The 20,305-nt window shown below is 36.5% G+C and overlaps 5 protein-coding genes across 5 annotated transcripts; 1 reads left to right on the plus strand and 4 right to left on the minus strand.

The window, feature by feature from the left end:
* Positions 1-8,709: 8,709 nt before the first annotated feature.
* Positions 8,710-9,453, minus strand: EAF02_011289 (uncharacterized protein; the record flags this gene model as incomplete). The annotated part of the gene is made up of 1 exon (XM_038907336.1): positions 8,710-9,453. One exon carries the CDS (start codon positions 9,451-9,453, stop codon positions 8,710-8,712), a length of 744 nt encoding a protein of 247 aa, XP_038752816.1.
* A 1,753-nt stretch (positions 9,454-11,206) lies between these two features.
* Positions 11,207-14,378, minus strand: EAF02_011290 (uncharacterized protein; the record flags this gene model as incomplete). The annotated part of the gene is made up of 6 exons (XM_038907337.1): positions 14,169-14,378; positions 13,619-14,074; positions 13,374-13,542; positions 13,097-13,306; positions 12,836-13,031; positions 11,207-12,785 (listed from the first exon to the last, which is right to left on the minus strand). The coding sequence occupies exons 2-6, from the start codon at positions 13,703-13,705 to the stop codon at positions 11,207-11,209; spliced, it is 2,241 nt and encodes a 746-aa protein (XP_038752817.1). The 5' UTR covers positions 13,706-14,074; positions 14,169-14,378.
* Positions 14,379-14,401: 23 nt separating this feature from the next.
* EAF02_011291 (uncharacterized protein) lies at positions 14,402-15,178 on the plus strand (the record flags this gene model as incomplete). The annotated part of the gene is made up of 1 exon (XM_038907338.1): positions 14,402-15,178. One exon carries the CDS (start codon positions 14,402-14,404, stop codon positions 15,176-15,178), a length of 777 nt encoding a protein of 258 aa, XP_038752818.1.
* Positions 15,179-16,092: 914 nt separating this feature from the next.
* On the minus strand, positions 16,093-18,240 carry EAF02_011292 (uncharacterized protein; the record flags this gene model as incomplete). The annotated part of the gene is made up of 3 exons (XM_038907339.1): positions 16,093-16,137; positions 16,202-18,055; positions 18,130-18,240. 3 exons carry the CDS (start codon positions 18,238-18,240, stop codon positions 16,093-16,095), a joined length of 2,010 nt encoding a protein of 669 aa, XP_038752819.1.
* A 630-nt stretch (positions 18,241-18,870) lies between these two features.
* Positions 18,871-19,865, minus strand: EAF02_011293 (uncharacterized protein; the record flags this gene model as incomplete). Its single annotated transcript, XM_038907340.1, has 6 exons — positions 18,871-19,224; positions 19,277-19,452; positions 19,557-19,572; positions 19,629-19,655; positions 19,711-19,730; positions 19,793-19,865. 6 exons carry the CDS (start codon positions 19,863-19,865, stop codon positions 18,871-18,873), a joined length of 666 nt encoding a protein of 221 aa, XP_038752820.1.
* Between the last annotated feature and the right edge of the window lie 440 nt (positions 19,866-20,305).

A 20,305-nucleotide genomic window follows, 5' to 3' on the forward strand; every position in this document is an offset into this window, starting at 1 on the left:
AGGTTCTTGTATTATGATCTGTCTTTCTATATTTACTATAGTATTGACTAGAGGATGCTTTTGTATTGGAATTTCCTTTATTTTGATGTTTATTGTATCGAATTTGGATATCAATTTTTTGTTGAAATAATATATTTATAGTTTTTTGTTTAGTAAGTATTCCTTTTTAATATAATTAGATTTTTTTTATATATTAATATTTACTTAATATTTTATTTACTTTTCGAAATATACGAATCTATTAGAAGATTGGGTGGAAGAGGCCTCTAGATTGTCTATATAGTTACGCGTGTAAGCATATTGATCTCCACATAGTATTATATGAGGGGATCAATATGCCTGTCTATGGTTCGTCTAATCTAGCCCGTTTAGGTAGCCATATTACTAATCACTACACGTGCTTAGCACCGGTAACTTCTATTCCTTTTAATACTCCCCCATAGGAGTTACCACCTTTGATCTCCCTGATCTTCCACACCTCTACTATCTCAATCCCAGCATGTTTTTGAATCTTTCGAATACTATTTTCGCTAAGGGTTTAGTTATCCCATCTGCTATTATATCCGATATATTGATATAACTAGTTACCACCTTTTCTTTTTCAGTAAGATCCCTGATAAAATGATAGTATATATCGATATGCTTTGATTGTTTATATAAATGCAGATTCTTGGTTAAAGCAATTGTTTCTTAATTATTACCTAATAATTAAACAGTATCTCTGTGTATAGATATATATTCAGCTTTTCCAAGATCTTTGAATATTTGAACTAATTATTTTTCTTGTTTGATGAATATCGCTATTGATATGTATTCGGACTCAACACTTGATATTACTACTGAATTCTACTTTTTATTAGTCTATGATATTGGTTTGCTATAGAACATAGCAACTCCCCCAAAAATACTTTTCCAATTATATTGATTACTTGTTTAGTCTATATCAGTAAAGACTTTTATAATATCTACTAATAAATTATATTCCTTTGCGATTTGATATTATACTTCTTTGAGCCTGTATTTGAGTTTCTGAGTGATTATAGCTCTCAAATATTGTATTAGATTCTTTACTTCTATTCCATAGCATTTCACTAGCTTTGCTATATATTGTGATAATCAATCTAATATAAAGGAAATATTTGGTTTTGTATATACTATTAAATGAATAAGATTATCTATAGCTTATTAATATTCAATAATATCAATCAGTTTATTGTTTTTTATAGCAAATCGTAAATATAAGTAATCAGTAGTAGGTATCTTCTTAGTATAATATTGAGTATGTGAGATTCCGAATTTTGTAAGTATAGCTTTCAGATATTCTTTTTGGTTTAATATAAAAAATCTATTTGCTCGATTTCTTACAATTCTAATATCTAGAATCTTATTAATCTCTCTTAGGTTCTTAATATTAAAGTATAATAAAAGTGTTATAAAAAACCAATTAAATTGATTTTTTAAAATCAAGAAAGTAATTATATTATTAATATATATTAGTAGATTAAATTGATAAGTAGTGTATATATAGAAATATAAATCAGTGAGACTTTAAATAAAGCCTTAATTAATCAATTAAAACTTTAAAAATTGATTCTAATCTTATCCAATTTGTTTAAAGTTATATAAGCTTCTCAATGTATATAAGATATATTTATCTAATATTTTGAGTTCTTAAAATAATATAAAGTATATCTTTTTTTTGAAATGGGATTCTATAAAAGTATTCTTTATATTAAAGTATTAGCATTCCAAATTCTTTTTCACAATAATTGTTAAGAACAAGTAGAGTGTATCGAATTGTATTATAAAAGCAAAGATTTTGTTATAATCTTTTTTGAGAATTTGATTAAAACCTTTTGTTATTAATTGTGCCTTGAACCTTTCAATCTCATTATTCTTCATCTTTATTATAAATATTCATTTTATTAAAACAAGATTCCTTTTTTTTGATAGAATATATTCTTTCTAGATATTATTTACAATTAATGAATTAATTTTTTTTTTAATAACTTGCTTTCATTTTTCTTTATATTTGGGGTCTGAGATTGCTTGATAATATATAATAGGAATAAGGATTTCTAGAATTTATTCTATAGGGAAGGCTATATCCTTGTTTATAGGGTTTCTTAAGATTATTTATAGATTTTCGGATAGTTTTGTTTTAATACTTATATCGATCCTTGGTATAAGCGATATAGAGATTATAGTATATTTGATAGTATTTCTATCTAGATTTATTATGAGTATTGCTATTATTATTCTAATCAGTTTTTGAATATACTTATCTAATCCATTATTATCTCGTTTGTATTTTCAAAAAGAATATCTTTTAGGAGTATTTATATTTATAGATATGATTGGGGTTTTGGTTGAGGGTTAAATTATAGGTATAATATCTGATATTTCTGTCTTTATTGTTTCTAAAAATAGTATTGGATTCTTAAATAGATTAATCTTGATAATATTCTTTTCACTATCTTTATTGAATTCCTGAATATTATCTATCTTAGATATACTAGGAATTATTACCTTTAGAATCTCAGGGATAACAGTATCTTGTAATAAATCAGATGGACATTCTGGTTTTTCTTGTACTTTGTGAGGTCTACCTCTAGGCCTCCTATTAGAAACGATATTCTTTATACCTTGAGGATCTAATGCTAAGTTCCTTATTTTTAAGTTTAGATCTCCTTTCTTTTTGGATTTATTTATAATTACTTGGCTTGCTCATATAATATAGCCTAATTCTGGTGAGTATACTCTAATATGTTTATTGATTGTGGCTGAGTATTTTATAAAGATACCTTCTTGAGCTGTATCTCATAACTTGTTATATCGTTAATCCTTTGGGATTGTTTTTGGATTGATATATATATAGCACTTGCTTTTCTATATTCTATAATAACTGATGTCCGAGGTTGATCCTATGAACGCTTTGATCAGGCTGACTATACTGTCATCGATGATTGGTTTAGTATTTGTTTTATTCCTATAGTATATATTATATTTAATAGTTTCGTTTTAGAATTTTAGTGGTAATTCGGATTCCTTTAGTATAGCTTTCATATCGGCTTCGGCAATATTAATATTTCTCTTGATAGCTTTGTTCTGATAAGATAATACTATAATTGTTAATTCTAATCAGATCTCAGAATTCCATTCTTTAATAGTTTGGATTAGTTCTAATATATTATCAGTTTGAGCAGCTACTATCTTATTATTAATACCGAGTTCTAATTTGATTTTCTATTTCTTTAATCTTAATATAGCTTCATTTTTTATTTTTAGAATCAAAATCCAATTTATTTTGTCTAGCTGTTTATAATTAATAGGAAATAGTGGTTTCCTTATAATAATCTTGGGAATGGGCTAGCGATATTAAAGTAAATAAGCTCTAATCTTTTTGTCTTATAAAGACTGAATTGTTTCGGAATTAGATTCTTTATTTTGATAAGTATATAAACTTTGCATATAGGGATTTTGAATGGGACTTTGATTGGCTTTCCCAATATAATAACTTTATAAAGATTTTGTATTTTCTCTGGATTAAGATGATTAAATCGTTTATACTATAATAAATAAATTTCTAGATCCTTTTTGGTCTTGTTTGAGGAGGTATCTAAAGTGGTTTTATTTGGCTTAATATCACTAATAATCTCTATATTCGGTAAAGCGATATTTTTGTATTTTTTTGTAATATTCGAGATTATATAAATTTCTCTATCCATTTTTGCTTTGATAATATTTATTTCATTCTTTTGAAAGTATATATGATCTGAATTGAACCTGCCCTTAAGTCCAGCTTCACAGATCTTCTTGTTAGAGAGGAGATTAACTCCTAATCCCGGTATATACAATGTTTTTGAGAGTAAAACCATATCTCTATTTTCCAGCTTTATTATAGTAATACCTATTCGATCATAGTATATAACTCTCTCATTGACTTTTATTATCTTTCTCTTTATTTTCTTGATATTTCTAAAGAGGGAAAGTTAATTAGATATGTATAAGGAAATACCAGTATCTATATATCAATAAGAGGGGGTGATCTTATGGACAAGCTTTTTGAATATATGGTATTTTTTGTTATTAGATTCTTCTTTGCTTTCTAATAAATCAAGATTAATTGAAAGGCTTTTATTGTTTGTAAGGTAAGCTTAGTTATTCTTTTTAGAAAATAACACTTTAATTGTTTTTTTAAATATTGCTTTTTATTGCTGGGTTTTGTAGTGTTTGTGGATTAGAGTTTATATAAATAAAAAATCTTTATAATTGTGTAAAAAGTGTCCTTTTTGCTTATATAGGTAATAAGCAGAAGATTTTATATTATCATTTTGTTTTTGCTTTTCAAATAGGCTTGATTCTTTATGTTCTTTTTGTTAATTTAGGATTATATACTTTCCATTAGCGATATAAGCTTGTTCTGTTTTTTTAATACTGAGTTCTTTAACTATAAGATATTTGATCTTATTTTCAATTATTAATATATTTTAAATACTTATAATATCGATTATTATTTAATAATCAATTGGTAGACTTTTTATAAAAATTAAAAAGAAAGCTTGATCTTTATATAAATCTTTGAATATAGAATTGACTATGCCAAGCTTGTATCGATATTCCTTAAGCTTATTCCAGGCTTTAATAATAGTTATTTCTAATTGATTTAAGGGTTTGAAAATAAATGTTTGAATTATTATTAGATATAAATTTATTATAATATTATTTGTTCTTGAATATTTAGATTTCAGATAATTCTATAATATATATACTATATTATATTTGTCGATTAATACTTTATTATTATTATTAAGTAATTTATATATATATAAAAGTGTATTAGCTTTATTCTTTAAATATATAGTTTTCTTTTTAATATTAAATTTGATATATATTGTTATAGTACCTTTAATAATCAAAAAGATCTTAATACTATTGATTTTTATCCCAAGTTCTTTAATCCTTATATAATTCTGAAATATAAATTCAATTATATAAAACCAATCCTTTTCTTTTAATTGTATTTTCATTTGCTGGAATTATTTCTTATAAGTTTTTTAAATGAAAATTAGAATATACTTAGCTTGTTCCTTGATATTGTTTATTTTGGTATCTGTATAGAGAATTTACAGAGTTTTTCCTTTTCCTTTTCTTTTTCTATATAAATAATACTATATAGATTTGTAATTATAAATATATAAATATAGATAGCATTGTGTGCTTTTCAATTCTGTAAGTTAGTAATAGTAATCGATTATAATACTGTATATTGATTATAAGGTAATACTGTGTACTTTTCAACTCTACAAGCTAAATATAAAATAGTACTGTGCATTTTTTTAATTCTGCAAACTGGATATAATATTAATTATATCAATTCTATTCAGAGGCTATGCTAACTGAGTTTTATAATCTATTAGAAGATTGGGTAGAAGAGGCCTTTAGATTATCTATATAGTTATACGTATAAGCATATTGATCTTCACATAGTATTATATAAGGGGATCAATATGCCTATCTATGGTTCATCTAATCTAGCCTGTTTAGGTAGCCGTATTACTAATCACTACACGTGCTTAGCACCGGTAACTTCTATTCCTTTTAATAGAATCTTTATATTCAAAAGTGTATTCTTATATATTAATCTTTTTATACTTTTAGTTAAAATTAATACAGTTTCAAATAAAAGTATAGGAGAACTTAATTGATAATGAGTTATTTGAGATTTAATTAGTATTGATTGAAAGAGTACTTTTGTAGAATTGTAAGGTGTTTGAGAGATCCAAAATTCTGAATTGGAAGAAGGAGGAATAGGTGTATGAATTCGAATATCTAACTTAGAAAGTATTACTTCAGGATCGAATAGGATTAATTCTGTTTTTCGAAATTCTGATTTTATATTCTGATTTGTAATTGATTGTTGATATGCAGTTTTGAAAGCTATAAAGAATTTGATCTTTGAGATATGATTGATATATATTTTTATAAACCTTTTAATTTGTATACTATATTTTTGTTTTAAGGTATTAAAGTATTCAATATCAAGAGGCTGGGTTAAATAACTTGAATGTAGTGGTAAATATATATATTTAATATTATTCTCCTTATAATAGTTCTAGAATAATATTGATTTATAACTTTTATACTCATTCAGTATTAGTATTTTGTATTTGCTTTTAATTCGATTTCTTATATATTTATCGAAGTATTTCAACCATTCTAATCCTGTCTCATTATTTGTTCACTCATTACTTATAGGTTTAATAGCCCAATCTATAGGAAGATCGGTTTCTGTATACCAATTGGAAAAATGTACCTGTCCTTGAACTACCAGAAATGGAGGTATAATATCCCCCTCACTATTGTTGTATATAATTGCTGTAGCCCATTCTCGATTGTCTGGCTGTATAGCTTTACTTCTGCCATATCTCTCAGTATTAGTAATAATTATACCAGTACTTATCATTTCTATTATAAAGCCTGTTTCATCGAAGTTTTATAAATCATAATCGAGAATACTATATTTCGCTTGCATATTCGATATAAGTTGGAATTAGTTTTCAATAAGTGTAGGATCTTTGTAGAGAGCTTTTTGAAAGTTATAAATACATTTAAAATGTGTTTTTAGCTTTATATGATGTTTGATAAATCAATAAGCCCAAAGCTTTCCAACTCTTTTTGTATTTTGAGATTTATCGTACAGGACAATAGCATATCACGATGGAGGGGAATGATTGGACAATAATGGTATAAGTATAAGAATGTGTATATCTCCTCATCTACAGTTAGAACTGATCTCTTCTCGTAGAGAAGAGATCGGATTATATACTGGGTGATCTTCGGGTACCGATCACGGGAGCGGTGATCGGTCCTGCGGCCGATCCGGTTATCGTTGTTCCGCTCCGGAGTATTCTATATAATGAATACCTGACCATCACATGATCTGATCCACGTGGTCTACAACACCGTTTCCGTCACAAGATTTAAGAATATAATTTGTTATATCTTTTATTCCCTTTTGTTTAGATGTAAAACCTCTCGAATCCATATTAATTATATATTGAATAATGATTTCCTCTTCTAATTCCAAGAGATTTTGAGATTTAGGTTGAATTTCTGTATAAGGAGGTATATTGTCAATTCTATGTTGTAATATTGATTGTGGGATATTGTATAGTATTACAGTCTTTCAAGTATTTAGCTTTTTATCTTTCTGAATAGTTGTGATAGTAAATAATATATAGGTTTTTTTATTATTCGAATCTATTATAGGTTGTTAATAAAATGTGTGTTAAAATGAGGGAGTCGAATTGAGGTGAAAGTGGGCTACCCACTGATATGGGCCACGCACTGATAAACCACGTTAATAAATCGTGTGTAGAAATTGAAGATATGAATTGAGGGAAAAGTGGCCCATTCAATAATATGGCCTACTCGATGATAAACCACGTTATAATAATTTGAATTTTCATATTATTTATATAATTAAAATTTATAGTTTTAATTTTTAGAAAATTTTATCAATAAATAAAGAAAGTGCACGGTTACGCACAGACGAATTTTGTATGTAAAAATGATGGCCCACTCGATGATATGGCCCACTCGATGATAAACCACGTTAGGGGTTTGTTCATATTGTATTGATCTGTGTGCTAGATAACTTCTTGAAAGTTGATTGATTAGTCAGATTGAAGGCGGTAGAAAAATCTCGGAGCTGCTGGAGTATATTTCAGAATTATTGGGTTACTTTGAAAGGGAATGAAAGGAGAATCTTTGGATGAATTTGGGTTGGGAAGCATGGGATTGAGATAATATAGATGGGAAATGAGACTTGGGAGGAGGAAGAAAAGGTAACAGGTTGAGAGAAATTGAATTGAAATGAAGGGAAAGGAGGAGGAGTGAGAATGAATAATGGATCATGGAGAGTTTTGGTGGATGGTAGATGCAGGGGGGCGATCGAAATGGGAATCGAAATGGAAAATATACTTCGAATTAACACCCAGCATATAACATCTGTGAAGGCTTCGGTTTAATACCTAGACAAGGTAAGCATTAGTCTTGACGTTTTTATTGGTACATGGGAGAAGATGTACGGGTGTTTTGAGATGTATTTTTGGGAATATCCACCGGGAAGATATGAATAGAACGACTAGGCTAAGAAGTAGGAATTGATATGTATGATGGAAGTAGTAAAATATTAGCTTAGGAAATTAGCAATAGATGAATTTTCTGTGAAATTGTTCAAATGGTATATCTTGAAAGTCTTGTACACATTGTGACAATGGGAGGTTTGGATAGAAAATTCAATACTATATTATTGGAGTTGTGTGGGATTCTGGGCAATAATAAGTGACTAGAACTAGAACATAACTTGAAGAATTTATGCTCGAGGTGTGATCTGTTTATCATTTTAAGATATGATTTTATTAGGTGATATATGTCTAAGCTGGTATGAATTCTGAGAAGCGACTGGTTCAAGCATTGTCTTATCAGATGGTATACTACAAAATTCGCAACGCAGAATTACTGATACTCAGAGGTTTCCATGACATAACTTGACAGCGTGTTTGTCTAAGAGCGATCATCTCACCATTCAATGCGCAATTAACTGACGCTTTTTTTTGGTTCTCTCAAATGAATAATATGCATTAGTTATTAATTATACTCTATCATTCGTCCATAACACCAGCGCATTACTCTAGAAGTACTCTACTCCCGCTTCGAATGCTTCCTATGTTTCCTATGCTTTCTATGCTTTCTAGGTGCATTCTCAGGCTGCGCAACCCCCTCGCTTAACAAAACGTTCTCACCATTCTTCTCAAACCATTGATCCACAAGATGAGTTGACCATTCCACAGCTCCCGGAACCGGTAGCCGATCATCAAGCTCCATATAATCTATCTCCGACATATCATCTGTTCCTGACAAAAACTCCGACTCTGTTGAGGATGCTAGGCCCGCCACATGATTTGGTCCCGTCAATAAACCATTCTGGATTCTCGCATTATTCTGAGCTCCTGCATTGCGCTGCGTCTTGGACTTTCCTTGAAGAGCCACCATCTTCTTCACTGCTTTATTTTCTCTAGCTTCTTCAGCTCGATTTTCCAACCATGCCCTAATGCTAGAGCTATCATCCGGTCCAATCTTCGTCGTTAAATTGTTATATGTTCCAACAGTTCGATAGGCAGGGTGATCAACCTTGCTGACTGCGAGTTTACGGAGCTCGGAATCGAGATCAGAGATGATGATTTTGATGATCGGTTTCAAAGGACCGATTTCGAGACATTGGATGTTCTTCTTGATGGAGTGGATACGTGCTTCGCGGCGGAGGAAAGAGTCTCCGAGTTCGGGTTCGATACGCTCGTGTAGTTTGGTGAGGATGATTTTGATGGGTTTGAGAAGGATGGAGTCGATTGACTGGATGGCTTCGATCTTCTGGCAGATATTGCACATCTTGTGAAGGGCTTCGTGGTTAGAAGATGGATTGTAGAAGTAAGTGATTTATCTCTGCAAGAGGTGGAAATGGGGTTTTATGTGTGAGGTTTGCTCGAGGTGTGAATAATGAGTGGAATTCTTTACTCAGTAATCGAGTGTTAGAGAATGTTCACTGGTTGTTATTGTGATTGGATTTTAGAGATAAACAAGTTCAGAAGTTGTTGCATTGACTGGAATTTGGGGAGGTTATAACTCAAAATATGTACAGCCAACCACAAGTGCTACATTGCTAGATGCACAATACGGGAATTACTGTTTGGCGTATTGAAAATAAAGCAGTATGTGTTGGTAATCATCTTAGATTTACGGTTTGTATCCAGAAGGAATAAGAAAGTACGGTTAATTTATCGGATAAAAAAGGGGGAGATGGCTATGAGTGAATCAGCAACAGCCAGGCATTATGATTTTATGTGCTCAAAAGAGTTGCAGTAATCTACACAGTAATGATTGAAATTAACTGAATGATAGATAATTCAATGTACGTTCACTATCCAGAAAAGGTAATGTATAAACCCAAACCAAACTCTCAAATCAACCGCATGATGCGGCTACACACCCGCTCATCTTCATCCAAGTCTCTATCATCTTCAGCCCATCTATCCCTTCACCGCCGTACAGATTATCATCAAAATAACCCAAGATATCGTCACCCAAAGAAAATAAACCAGAAACTCAAAGTTCTCATAGCTCAACGGTCTGATTATTCGCTTCGAGGTTCCAATATGCTAACATCAACCTATAGATAAACACTTATACAATGGCATCAACGCCATATGTCTTATTCACTTATCCTCAGGTATTCACGGTAGCCACGGTATTCACGGCATCAATCCACACCTCAAACACCTTATTCATCGGTAATCGCCCACCTCATCTTATCCGACGGTACACCTCAAATCTCAAAAATCCACTTCTCACATCTGGTACAACAAGTCCCGGGCCCGGGCATTCTGGTATATCCTCCATACGGTGTAAGTACAAATCCCTCCATCCAAAGTTAACAGATAACAGACTTGCGAGCTATGAGAACTGAGTAACTTTTTTGCTGGTTTTTTGCTATTTTTTTTCTTATGATCATTTTATGATCTGTTTGGACGGTGTGATGGATTATTGTTGAAAGATAATTTGTATGGAAGTGGGCATTATGGATTTTATAATTGAGAGAGTGAAAATGCGCTTCTCCATCATGTAGATGTGTTGAACTGAAGACATCGGAAGACTTATTAGGAATGAAATTGAAACTTCCCACGCTTAGATATTTGAGTAACCCTAGACAATATCTCAATTAAAGGATTGTCATTTCTTTTGACCGTCGCGCAAATCCAGATGATCTCATCGCTGGACTGAAATGAACTTTTCTTCATCTACCTATATCCGCCCACTTAAGAGCTTTAGTCTGATAGCTGATGAGAAAAAGACTCGAACCTCGATGAGATCTAGTTTGATGGTTTGAGCAAATGAAGGGTATGAGAGGCGTGTGATGATATGTGCGCGGAGGGGGAGGTGTTCTGAGTATGAAGGCTCATGAAATATGGTAGTTGAAAGGGTTTAAATTGAATTGCTTTCTGTAATATTGAAAATGTTCGGTTTAAATAGAGATGTGGTGCGAGAGTTTATGAATTGGTCACACTATTTGATGTCGACCACTTTTCGCAGGGTTGAGTACATGACTATAATTAACGCAACCCAATAAGAATGGAACATGATGCAATCACTTCATCAACTTATCAACCCTCTTCTCCAGACTCCTCTCAAACTCACTCACACCCCCCTCCAATACCTTGACTCCACCACCCTTAACAACATAAACCAATCTCCTCCTCTGTTCCTCATCTTCCTCATCCTCCCCCTCTTCCTCCTCCTCTCCCTCCCCCTCCTTCCACCCCTCCACCACTTTCCTAACCAACCACCGATCATGACTAACCACCACAACACCTCCATTCCACCCCCTCATCACCTCCCCCACCGCTCTCACCGTCCAAAAATCCAAATGCGTCGTCACCTCATCCAAAACCAATAACTGCGGTTCCTTCCACACCAACCTCGCCAACGCAAACCGCACAAGCTGACCACCAGATAACTTACCAATCGGAACATCCGAGACGATTCGTCCCTGCAAACCCAATCCATTGAGGGTACCACGAATTTCCTGCTCCGAGAGCACACCAGCGATATCGGATGTTAGGAGCGAGAGAGCCGTTAGCTCTGGAGTGCTGTGCGAGAGAACTTGCAGATCTTCGACGGAGTTTTGAGAGTAGTATGCGAGTCGTAAGCGAGGATGTTTGGTGAGGGTTCCCTTGGTGGGTTTGGCGGTTTCGGTGAGGAGGGAGAGAAGGGTGGATTTTCCGGCGCCGTTGAGGCCCACGATTCCAATGCGATCACCCATGTGGATGGTGAGATTGACGTTTTCTAAAACGAATGGTGCGGGTGCAGTGGTGCTTTTTGGAGATCCGGAAGTTGGGTAGCGGAATGAGATGTTTTCTAATGAGAGCAATGGGCCGGGAAATCGTAAATCGGGTGCTAGAGGGATTATCATCGAGATGCCTCTTTCCTCGGGTGGAATCTCGATTTCTTCTCTGGCTGTTAAATGATACCCAACTAGGTCGCGGTTGAGTTTGAATCGAGTTCCTTTGGCGGATACTTCCATGCCCATTCGATTATCTAATTTCTTTTGACGAGATTTAGCTTGGCGGAGTTTATTCTCATCGCCGGTTGCTTTTCCTTGTTTGATGTTTTGCTGAATGGTTTGCTGGATGTGTGATTTTTGCTTTTCTTGAGCGTCGCGCATTTTTGTTAGATAAAGAGTTTTCTCGCGGATAGTGGATTCATATGTAGCCAAGGATCCACGGAAATAAGTCAGAGCCTGGCTGCGCAGAATGATAAGTTCTTGAGATGTGGCGGTGATGAAATCGCGATCGTGAGAGACGATTACAATGGTTGGAGGAGTGGGGGTAGATTCCTTGAGGGTTTCGAGATATTTTTGTAACCAGATGATTCCGAGGAGATCGAGGAAATTGGTAGGCTCGTCGAGGATTAGAATGTCTGTTGGTTGGAGAAGGATGGAAGCGAGATTTGTACGCATTTTCCATCCTCCGGATAGGGTGTTGACTGGTTTATCCAGGTTTGCTTTGGGAAATCCTAGACCAGAGAGGATATTTCGTGCTTTTGATTCGATGTCGGCGAGTCTGGTGGGCTCTAGCTGTAGTTGTACCTCTGCAAGGAGTTCTGCTGCTAAGTCTGTCTCTTCTTTAATCGTGGTTTCATCAATCTCCTCATCTTTTTGTTTGATTCTATATCATGATTTAGAAGTCGGACGCCAATTTGGTTCATGCCCACTTACCGTTCCTCGGAATCCGCAACAATTTTTTCAAAAGCAATCAATGCTTTTCTTGCTGCCATACCACGTGTTCCACTCCGAAGTCTAGCATCCTTATCTTTCTCGAATAACTCCTTCTTCAGTCTTTCATGCTGTATTTTCCGAAATGCCCGTACAGGTGTCAATGCATCTTCTTGACTATCCACAGCCTTGGACAATACTAAGGGATTTTGTCAATGCCCATATAGGTCATGCACATGCAACTATTGGATTGTCAAGACGTACCGTCAACTTCATGCTGAATTTCACTTCTTGAAGTAGCTCTATCGATAACTTCTGCCAATACTGACAAATTACTTCCCCCATTTTCTTCAGATTCACTACCTCCTTCATCACCGGCATCTTTTGAATCTGCATCTGTTTGCTGCAAGATGGATATCCTAGTCTGTACAGGAATACCAGGGATCAATTTCTCCGCAATGGCCTTCAACAAAGCTTCATGTGGCACCAATTATTAGGAATTTCATTTCCCTTAGCTCAAATTGGAAAAGGGGGGACATACTCGATTTTCCTGTGCCGTTTCTTCCAATCAATGCATAGCATATTCCAGCTTTGAGTTTCAAACTCGCATTGGAAAGAATCTCAAGACCTTCTGCTTTAGATTTTCCCTTTGACTTCACACCTGATTTACCGGATGCTGTAACCGTGATATTTAAACCTTCAATATCGAGCTACGATATATATTGATCAGAATTCATCTTCAGTTGGAATGCTCTTCAAAATCGCCAAGAGAATGGACGTATTTACCTCCTGATAAACTGGATTCTCGATGTGAAATCTCGTTTGTTTACACGAACACAAGATGGTGGTTGCTGATTCTCCTTGAGACAACATTTTTCCTTCTTACCTCAATAATTCGGATGAACAATCGATTTTTAAAGAAACAAATCAGAAGAAATCCGAATCAAAATAAAGGAATGAAAATAACAATTAAAATTATCAAAGTACTAAACCTGATTTTAACGGCATTAAATTCAATCGAGGATGCCGTCGTTAAATAGTTGATATGCATGAATACGGTTTAGAAAGTACCAAGACCCAACTGACCCCCCTCAAGCTTTGGTTGCCGCTTTCCGATGTTGATCTCATCGGCCTGACTCACATGTTTCGGATTCAGAAAACTTCTCGTGTAACTTCAACACACAACATGAAAGGAAAGGTTACGCATTCAAGTTGAATTAGAGCTTCAGAAATTTAATAGTAATAAGTGAGTCACATCCTCAGCGCCGTCACATTGATAGATTTGCGCAGGTGGATGAATGAGTGAAGAGAATAGCTGTTTCGGTTAACCTATCATCTAGTCTAGCTGGAGCGGGTGCTACTTCAACTGCGCCACTCCTAGTTCTATGGCTGAGCTCCACATACAACCACGTGATACTGCCTTCTGCACCTGACTTCTCGAACCTATCGCTCTCATATCCAACATCTTTACATGGAAATACTAACCATTGTCATTCTTGATCAACGAAATAGTACCGGTGAACCAATACCCAATACCCAATACCCAATACCCAAATCCCAAGCATCAAGATGTCCACCGAAACCCCCAATCCCCTCTACGTCCCTGAAACCCTCACCAAGATCCTCTCCCATCTCGACATCAAGACTCTCCTCCTCTCTCAACGCGTTTCCAGACAATGGGCCGAATTAATCCAAACATCTCCCCATCTCCAAGAATGTCTTTTCTTCAAGAACGCCACTCGAAATACAGAGGTTACGCTTAATCCGCTATTGGCCGAGAAGTTCCCAGCTTGGTTTAATACTATTGAAGAAGAACCATCGAATCAAGTGGGACATCAAGTTTTCAACAAGCTGGAATGGGCTTCTTCACCCGACGTCGCGATGGCTTATCAGAGAGCTGATGCTAGCTGGCGTAAAATGCTACTGCGTCAGCCCCCACTTGAAGAAATGTTGATTGATTACACCAGGATTGATAAGCAGGGGCTTTTTTTCTGGGACGTAAAGGTTGAGAAAAAGGAGGGCATCAGAATGGGTTTAGCATATGATTACATGTACCAGGCTATGTATAAATGCGTATTCGCCGGTGTGGATCGACCTATTTACAATCATGAATTTATGTTTGATTGGAGAGAGGAAAAGGTTGCAGCGGGAAGGTCGAAAGAGCGTTGCTCGAGAATTAAGGTATGGGTGAAGCAGGGGTGTAGTTTTTGTGGGGAAGGTTGTGAAGAATGTAGAGATGTCAATGGCCATCACAGAATATTCAAAAGCGAGGGATTTGAGAAGGAATCGGCAAATGAAGATGCATATTTGAAGATGATGCAGGATGAAGGCTTCGAAACTTGGTGAAGTACGGAGTAATAGGAAGTAGGACTAGATTTCTCAAGTCATCTGGTCATTCGTGGTATGGACTTGATTGAAGAGTTGAGTATTCTTAATGAGACAATATATGAATAATGAAATATCACTCCCAGTGACGAATCCAACCAATCAGAATACACTCGCCGAATTTATTGTAGTAACCGATACTTACTAGATCACGGATGAAGAATAGCATTCTCGGAGCTCTTTTCATCCGCATGGAATGGGATAGACATGAAGAATCCAGAGTATGAGGGAGAGAATAGAATGCAACCGCAAGATAAGAAATTGTGTGAGAGATGTAGGAAAGGAAGGTATGATAACAGCGTGCTTTAAATGGGGAAGAGAGTAGACAAGAGGGATGATTTGGTGGAGATCATGTATTTTAGGTGCATGACTCCAACGATAAATAAAATTAGAAGTTCCATCGCTAGGATGAGGATACAGATGCGAGGTGGATATTGGGGTGTAAATGGTAATATATGATCAAGGAAATGAATGTTTGTGTTTTGCCCACAGCTCAGAATTGAGGTATCCCGACAACCGTTTAGAATCGAAAGACATTATCCGAATCATACCCGCGTATACCCTAAAAGTTTGATGTGCGTATTCGAACGCCCAGTCACACCAGCACTCGCTGCTACTTCCGCCTTGATGGCCTCGTTTTGACACTATTTGATGGGTTATAAACTCATACTTCACCACAGAGGCACCAAATCATCCGGCCATTATGATATCAGCAGTAACAAAGTACATGTATTCTAATTTTACTATCCGTACTTCTACAAACAGTCAAAATTAATGACTGACCGATCTTTCCACCAACATGTGGCTATCGTCTTTTCTCACCACCTTTGAACTTCATGTATGAATCAATTATAGGAAAGAATTTTGTTATTTCTCTATTCAACTCTCAAGCTTTGTAATCTTGCTTCGGTTGCAATAACCTGGAAATTATTAGTAATTGAAGTGTCAAGTGAGTGTGAAGGATGAATTGAAAGTAGAACTTACGTCAAGAGCCTGCTGAACCTCGAGGACCTTTCTAACCTCACCCAACCAATCCTTACTCAAAGTCTTTGCCCACCCCTTTAGTCCGTTCATCTCTCTAGCTGCACCATCCAAATCGCCCTCCTCGAGGAATGTCTCCGTTCTAGTCAAAATACTTTCAACATCATCACCAGTAGCCAAACCCTTCTTCTTGAACAGAAGCTTGCTTAGAACGTAACTTGAAGCATGACTAGCGACACCAGCCTCTTCAGGTAACAACGAAGCTTTGCGGACTTCAGATGCAACACGACGGAAACGGTCAATGAGGGCAGCTGAGCTTGGAACACCCTTTTGATAAGCGACTGGGTTGATGGATGCAATGGCTGCGTTGACAACTGGATCATCAGATGCAATTTCCTTAAGGGCAGCAAGTTCTCTGGTGAAAGGGCGTGGAATTTGAGACTTTTCGAGGTTAGCACGAACGGCTTCAACTGCAACATGAAGATGTTGAGTCTTGAGGTTTGCGTCGACAACAGAATTGAAGTCACCAGTAAGCTTCTCGAGATCATTGACAGTATTAGTCAACTCGGAAAGCTTGCCGAGGCGGCCTTCACGTTCTTCCTCCACGCGATTTCTGACATCAGCCAAGAATGCACGCTTGAGTTCAACTGCTTGCTCTGTCAAAAGATTCTTGAGTTTTTGCTCATTGACCTCATTTGCGCGATCGAGCTCAGACTTAAGCTTTTTCTCGTAGTTCTCGTGAATTCTCTTGCGCTCGGCTTCGTACTCAGCCCTGTATTGAATTTCCTGCTCTGCTTGTTGGTTCTTGAAGTTTTGCATGAGTTGCATAGCAGCACGGTCGAATTCTCCATCGTGAGACTTAATCTTCTCGTCAGCTTCCTTCAATGCTGCCTCCTTCATAGCCAAGATCTTGCCTCCAACTCTATTCAATTCCGACTTGGCCTTGTCCATAGTAGATGTAAATCTAGCATTTGCATTGTCGGCATTAACGACTGCAATGATATCATTCATAATCTTAACCAATTCTTGAACTACAGGCTCATTTCCATTAGGGATATTGATTGGGTCAATTCGCTCAATTTTCTTGTATGCTCTAGATGGCTCATTGACTTCTGGGTCCCTTTCAACATTGCTTGACTTGACTTCTGAAGTGGCGCGCGCAGCAGCTGGAGCTGGAGAGTTCTTTACTGGTGCATTTTCACTCTTAACTTGCTCAACAGCCTTGACTCTATCGGCTGGTTTTGAGTCTTGTGGTGTCTGAACAGCTTCCGATGGCTTCGCCTTGTCCTTCGCGGAGCTAGTGTGTCGTCCAGTAGATTTCTTGTTCTCATTGGCAACCCTCCATGATACACCACTTTGACTTGGGATTTTGACCTGTTCGCCAGTATCTCTTGGAGGCCTTGGAGCTCGGTTTGCGATCGAAGGGAAACGCTTTCTGAATTCTTGTTCCTCGAAATAAAGGACCGCTTCCTCCCCGAAAGGTACATATTCGGTAAAGAAGTCATGGAAATTATCGTTGATCCGAGAATAGTAAACTCCTCCACCGAAGCCCAATGTTGTTAATAAAAATAATGTTGTGAAGAACTTGCGGAAGAAGCGTCTCTTTGGCTTTGGTGCGGGAGGTGGTGGGATGGAAGATGGAGGTGGAGGCCCTGGTGACTTGACTCCTGGAGGAGGGGGAGTAAGAGGAACATTTTCCGCAGGAATTGTGGTAGAGGTTGGAGTTGCTGGTGTTGGGGCGGTATTTGGTGTTACTATTGCTCCAGGTGGTAATGGTTCAGATGTAGCCGCGCTGGCAGATCCTGGAAGTACTGGAGGTCTCGAGTCTGCTATACTTAGTTTATCGGCATAACTTCTCTAGAGTTGCAAAAACTATCAGCATTCATATCACTACTTAATTGTTCGAGATAGAACATCTTGAAGCTTCATACCATAGTATCCGAAATCACCCGGCTATTTTGTGCTCTCCATTGACGTCCAGGACTGACGACGTTGGATCTGAGACCCAACGTCCTCGAAGATCGAAGACCAACTCGCAGCATGACGGGCTGCGTGGAGCGATAAGTTATTTTTGAGGTTGGTGATGTTAAAACTGCGCGACCTCTTCTGCCAAATACACAATTCAAGATAAAAACACTTTCAAGTTTACAGAAGCTCGGACCACACCACTTTTTGGCTGATGATGTAGAAAATCCCAGGGTCGGTATTCACATTAGCCAAATGTGCAAGGCTACGAAATGTTGTCAAAAATTTGATTTATATTTATTGAAACAATTCCTATGGTGATCATTCTCTAAGCACAGATTCTTGTGCAATAAAAGATAATTGTTTTAAATGCATGGTTCTATTGCATATCGTACATCCCAAATGCCGAAGAACTAATTCATCAAAAAGGAAAAAAACAAGGAAAACCCTCACGCCTGGCAAGCAGGAAATCTGCTGCATATCAAACCCCTTCCTACGAGAATTTAGAGACATCAAGGTATTAAAAAAACGATTGCTCTCGTAAATGTTGAAGTGGCCACATGTATGCTGCTGCCCTCAACCAAGCAATCTTGTTCGAAAAGGAACACTATTTGTGGAAAGTCCCGACAATAGCTCATTCTTGGTATCAAAGGTTCATTCCACCCAATATGTCCCATACTCCACCGCGTATTCATCACAAAGTTTCTCTAACAAGCACATCCTGGACCTGCTTGTGTTCCTGGAGCTTCGGGCCTAAGATCAACACCAGTTCCCCTTGGACCACCAGCTCTTGGATTTCTTGGACCGGCTTGATCCAATGGTAGTTTCTTTGCAATTGCTGTGAACAATTCCCTTACGTTCTCAGATGTCTTAGCAGAAGTTTCGAAGAATAGTAAACCGGCTTCTCTAGCATAATTCGAAGCGTCTTCAGTAGTAATAGCACGTTTATCCGGTTGTTCCGTAACTAAATCGAGCTTGTTTCCGGCTAAAGCAATGATGATATTCTCGTTTGCTTGTCGTTGAAGTTCTTTTACCCAAGATTTGGCCTTATCCAATGAGGCCTATCACATATGTTAGCGAAGTACTTTCCAATTTAGAGTCGGAGGAGCGTACAGCTTGTGTGATGTCATAAACAACAACAGCACAGTTGGCATTTCGATAATACATGGGCGCTAGCGACTTGTATCTCTCTTGTCCTGCGGTGTCCCATATTTCGAATTTGACTGTGGTGTTTTCGTCGAGGGAGATGGTTTGAGTTAAAAATGCAGCGCCAATAGTACTCTCGCGGTCTGTCGTATGGTCAGCGGTGTGGTCTTTGTTCATCCGATATCCCCTGTTTGAATTGTATCCAGGCTTTTCATATAAGAACGAGATTTGTTGAAAGGCTACTCACAATCATCGAATTGATCCTGGTTTAAAATGTCAGCTTGAAATCATGTCATTGCTTGGAGATGATCAAAAATACCTTAACAAATCGTAAAACCAATGAACTCTATGCCGAATATTAGCATTTAGAATAAATCCAACTAGCAAACGGTAGCTCATACCTTTCCGACGGCAGATTCCCCTATCATGAAAGATTAGCAACTGATTTAACGAAGATTTCAGAAACTCATGGGAATAGCCTACCAAGTAACACCAATTTAAACTGCGCAAATCGTGAGTTTCCAGCACGGGAGCCTGGTGGACCTCGAGCAGCCATGTTGAAACGTGAATGTGGTTGTGGTTGTGAATGGGATTTAATGGAATGGGACAGATCGCTGGGCAAGCTGTATATGCTCGTGTAGTACTTGGGCGGCTTTAATTCGTAGGAGGAAGGCGGAAATGGTTGAGGTAAAGTTAAATGCTATCTTGCTTGATCTTGAGAAACAGCGCAACCTGGAAAGTGACGACGATCCTAAATCGCTTCGATTACTGGGACAATCATGATCACGTGGAGCATTGTTTAGATGCGCTTTGAACGTCAGCCTATCAAAAGGTCATCATCAAATGCTAGATTCACCCCCGAATCTGAATCAGTAGCTGTCAAAACTGGAGCTAATTCTTCGATGCTACCTGGGTACTGTAGAATTATATTAACAAATATAGTAATTCTAATGAATATGTCTTACTCCTTTTATATTTGTTAATCATTTCAAGTGA

The sequence above is a fragment of the Botrytis sinoallii genome (assembly GCF_014898435.1).
Source record: "Botrytis sinoallii strain Bc 23 chromosome Unknown BSIN_031, whole genome shotgun sequence".
NCBI lineage: Eukaryota > Fungi > Ascomycota > Leotiomycetes > Helotiales > Sclerotiniaceae > Botrytis > Botrytis sinoallii.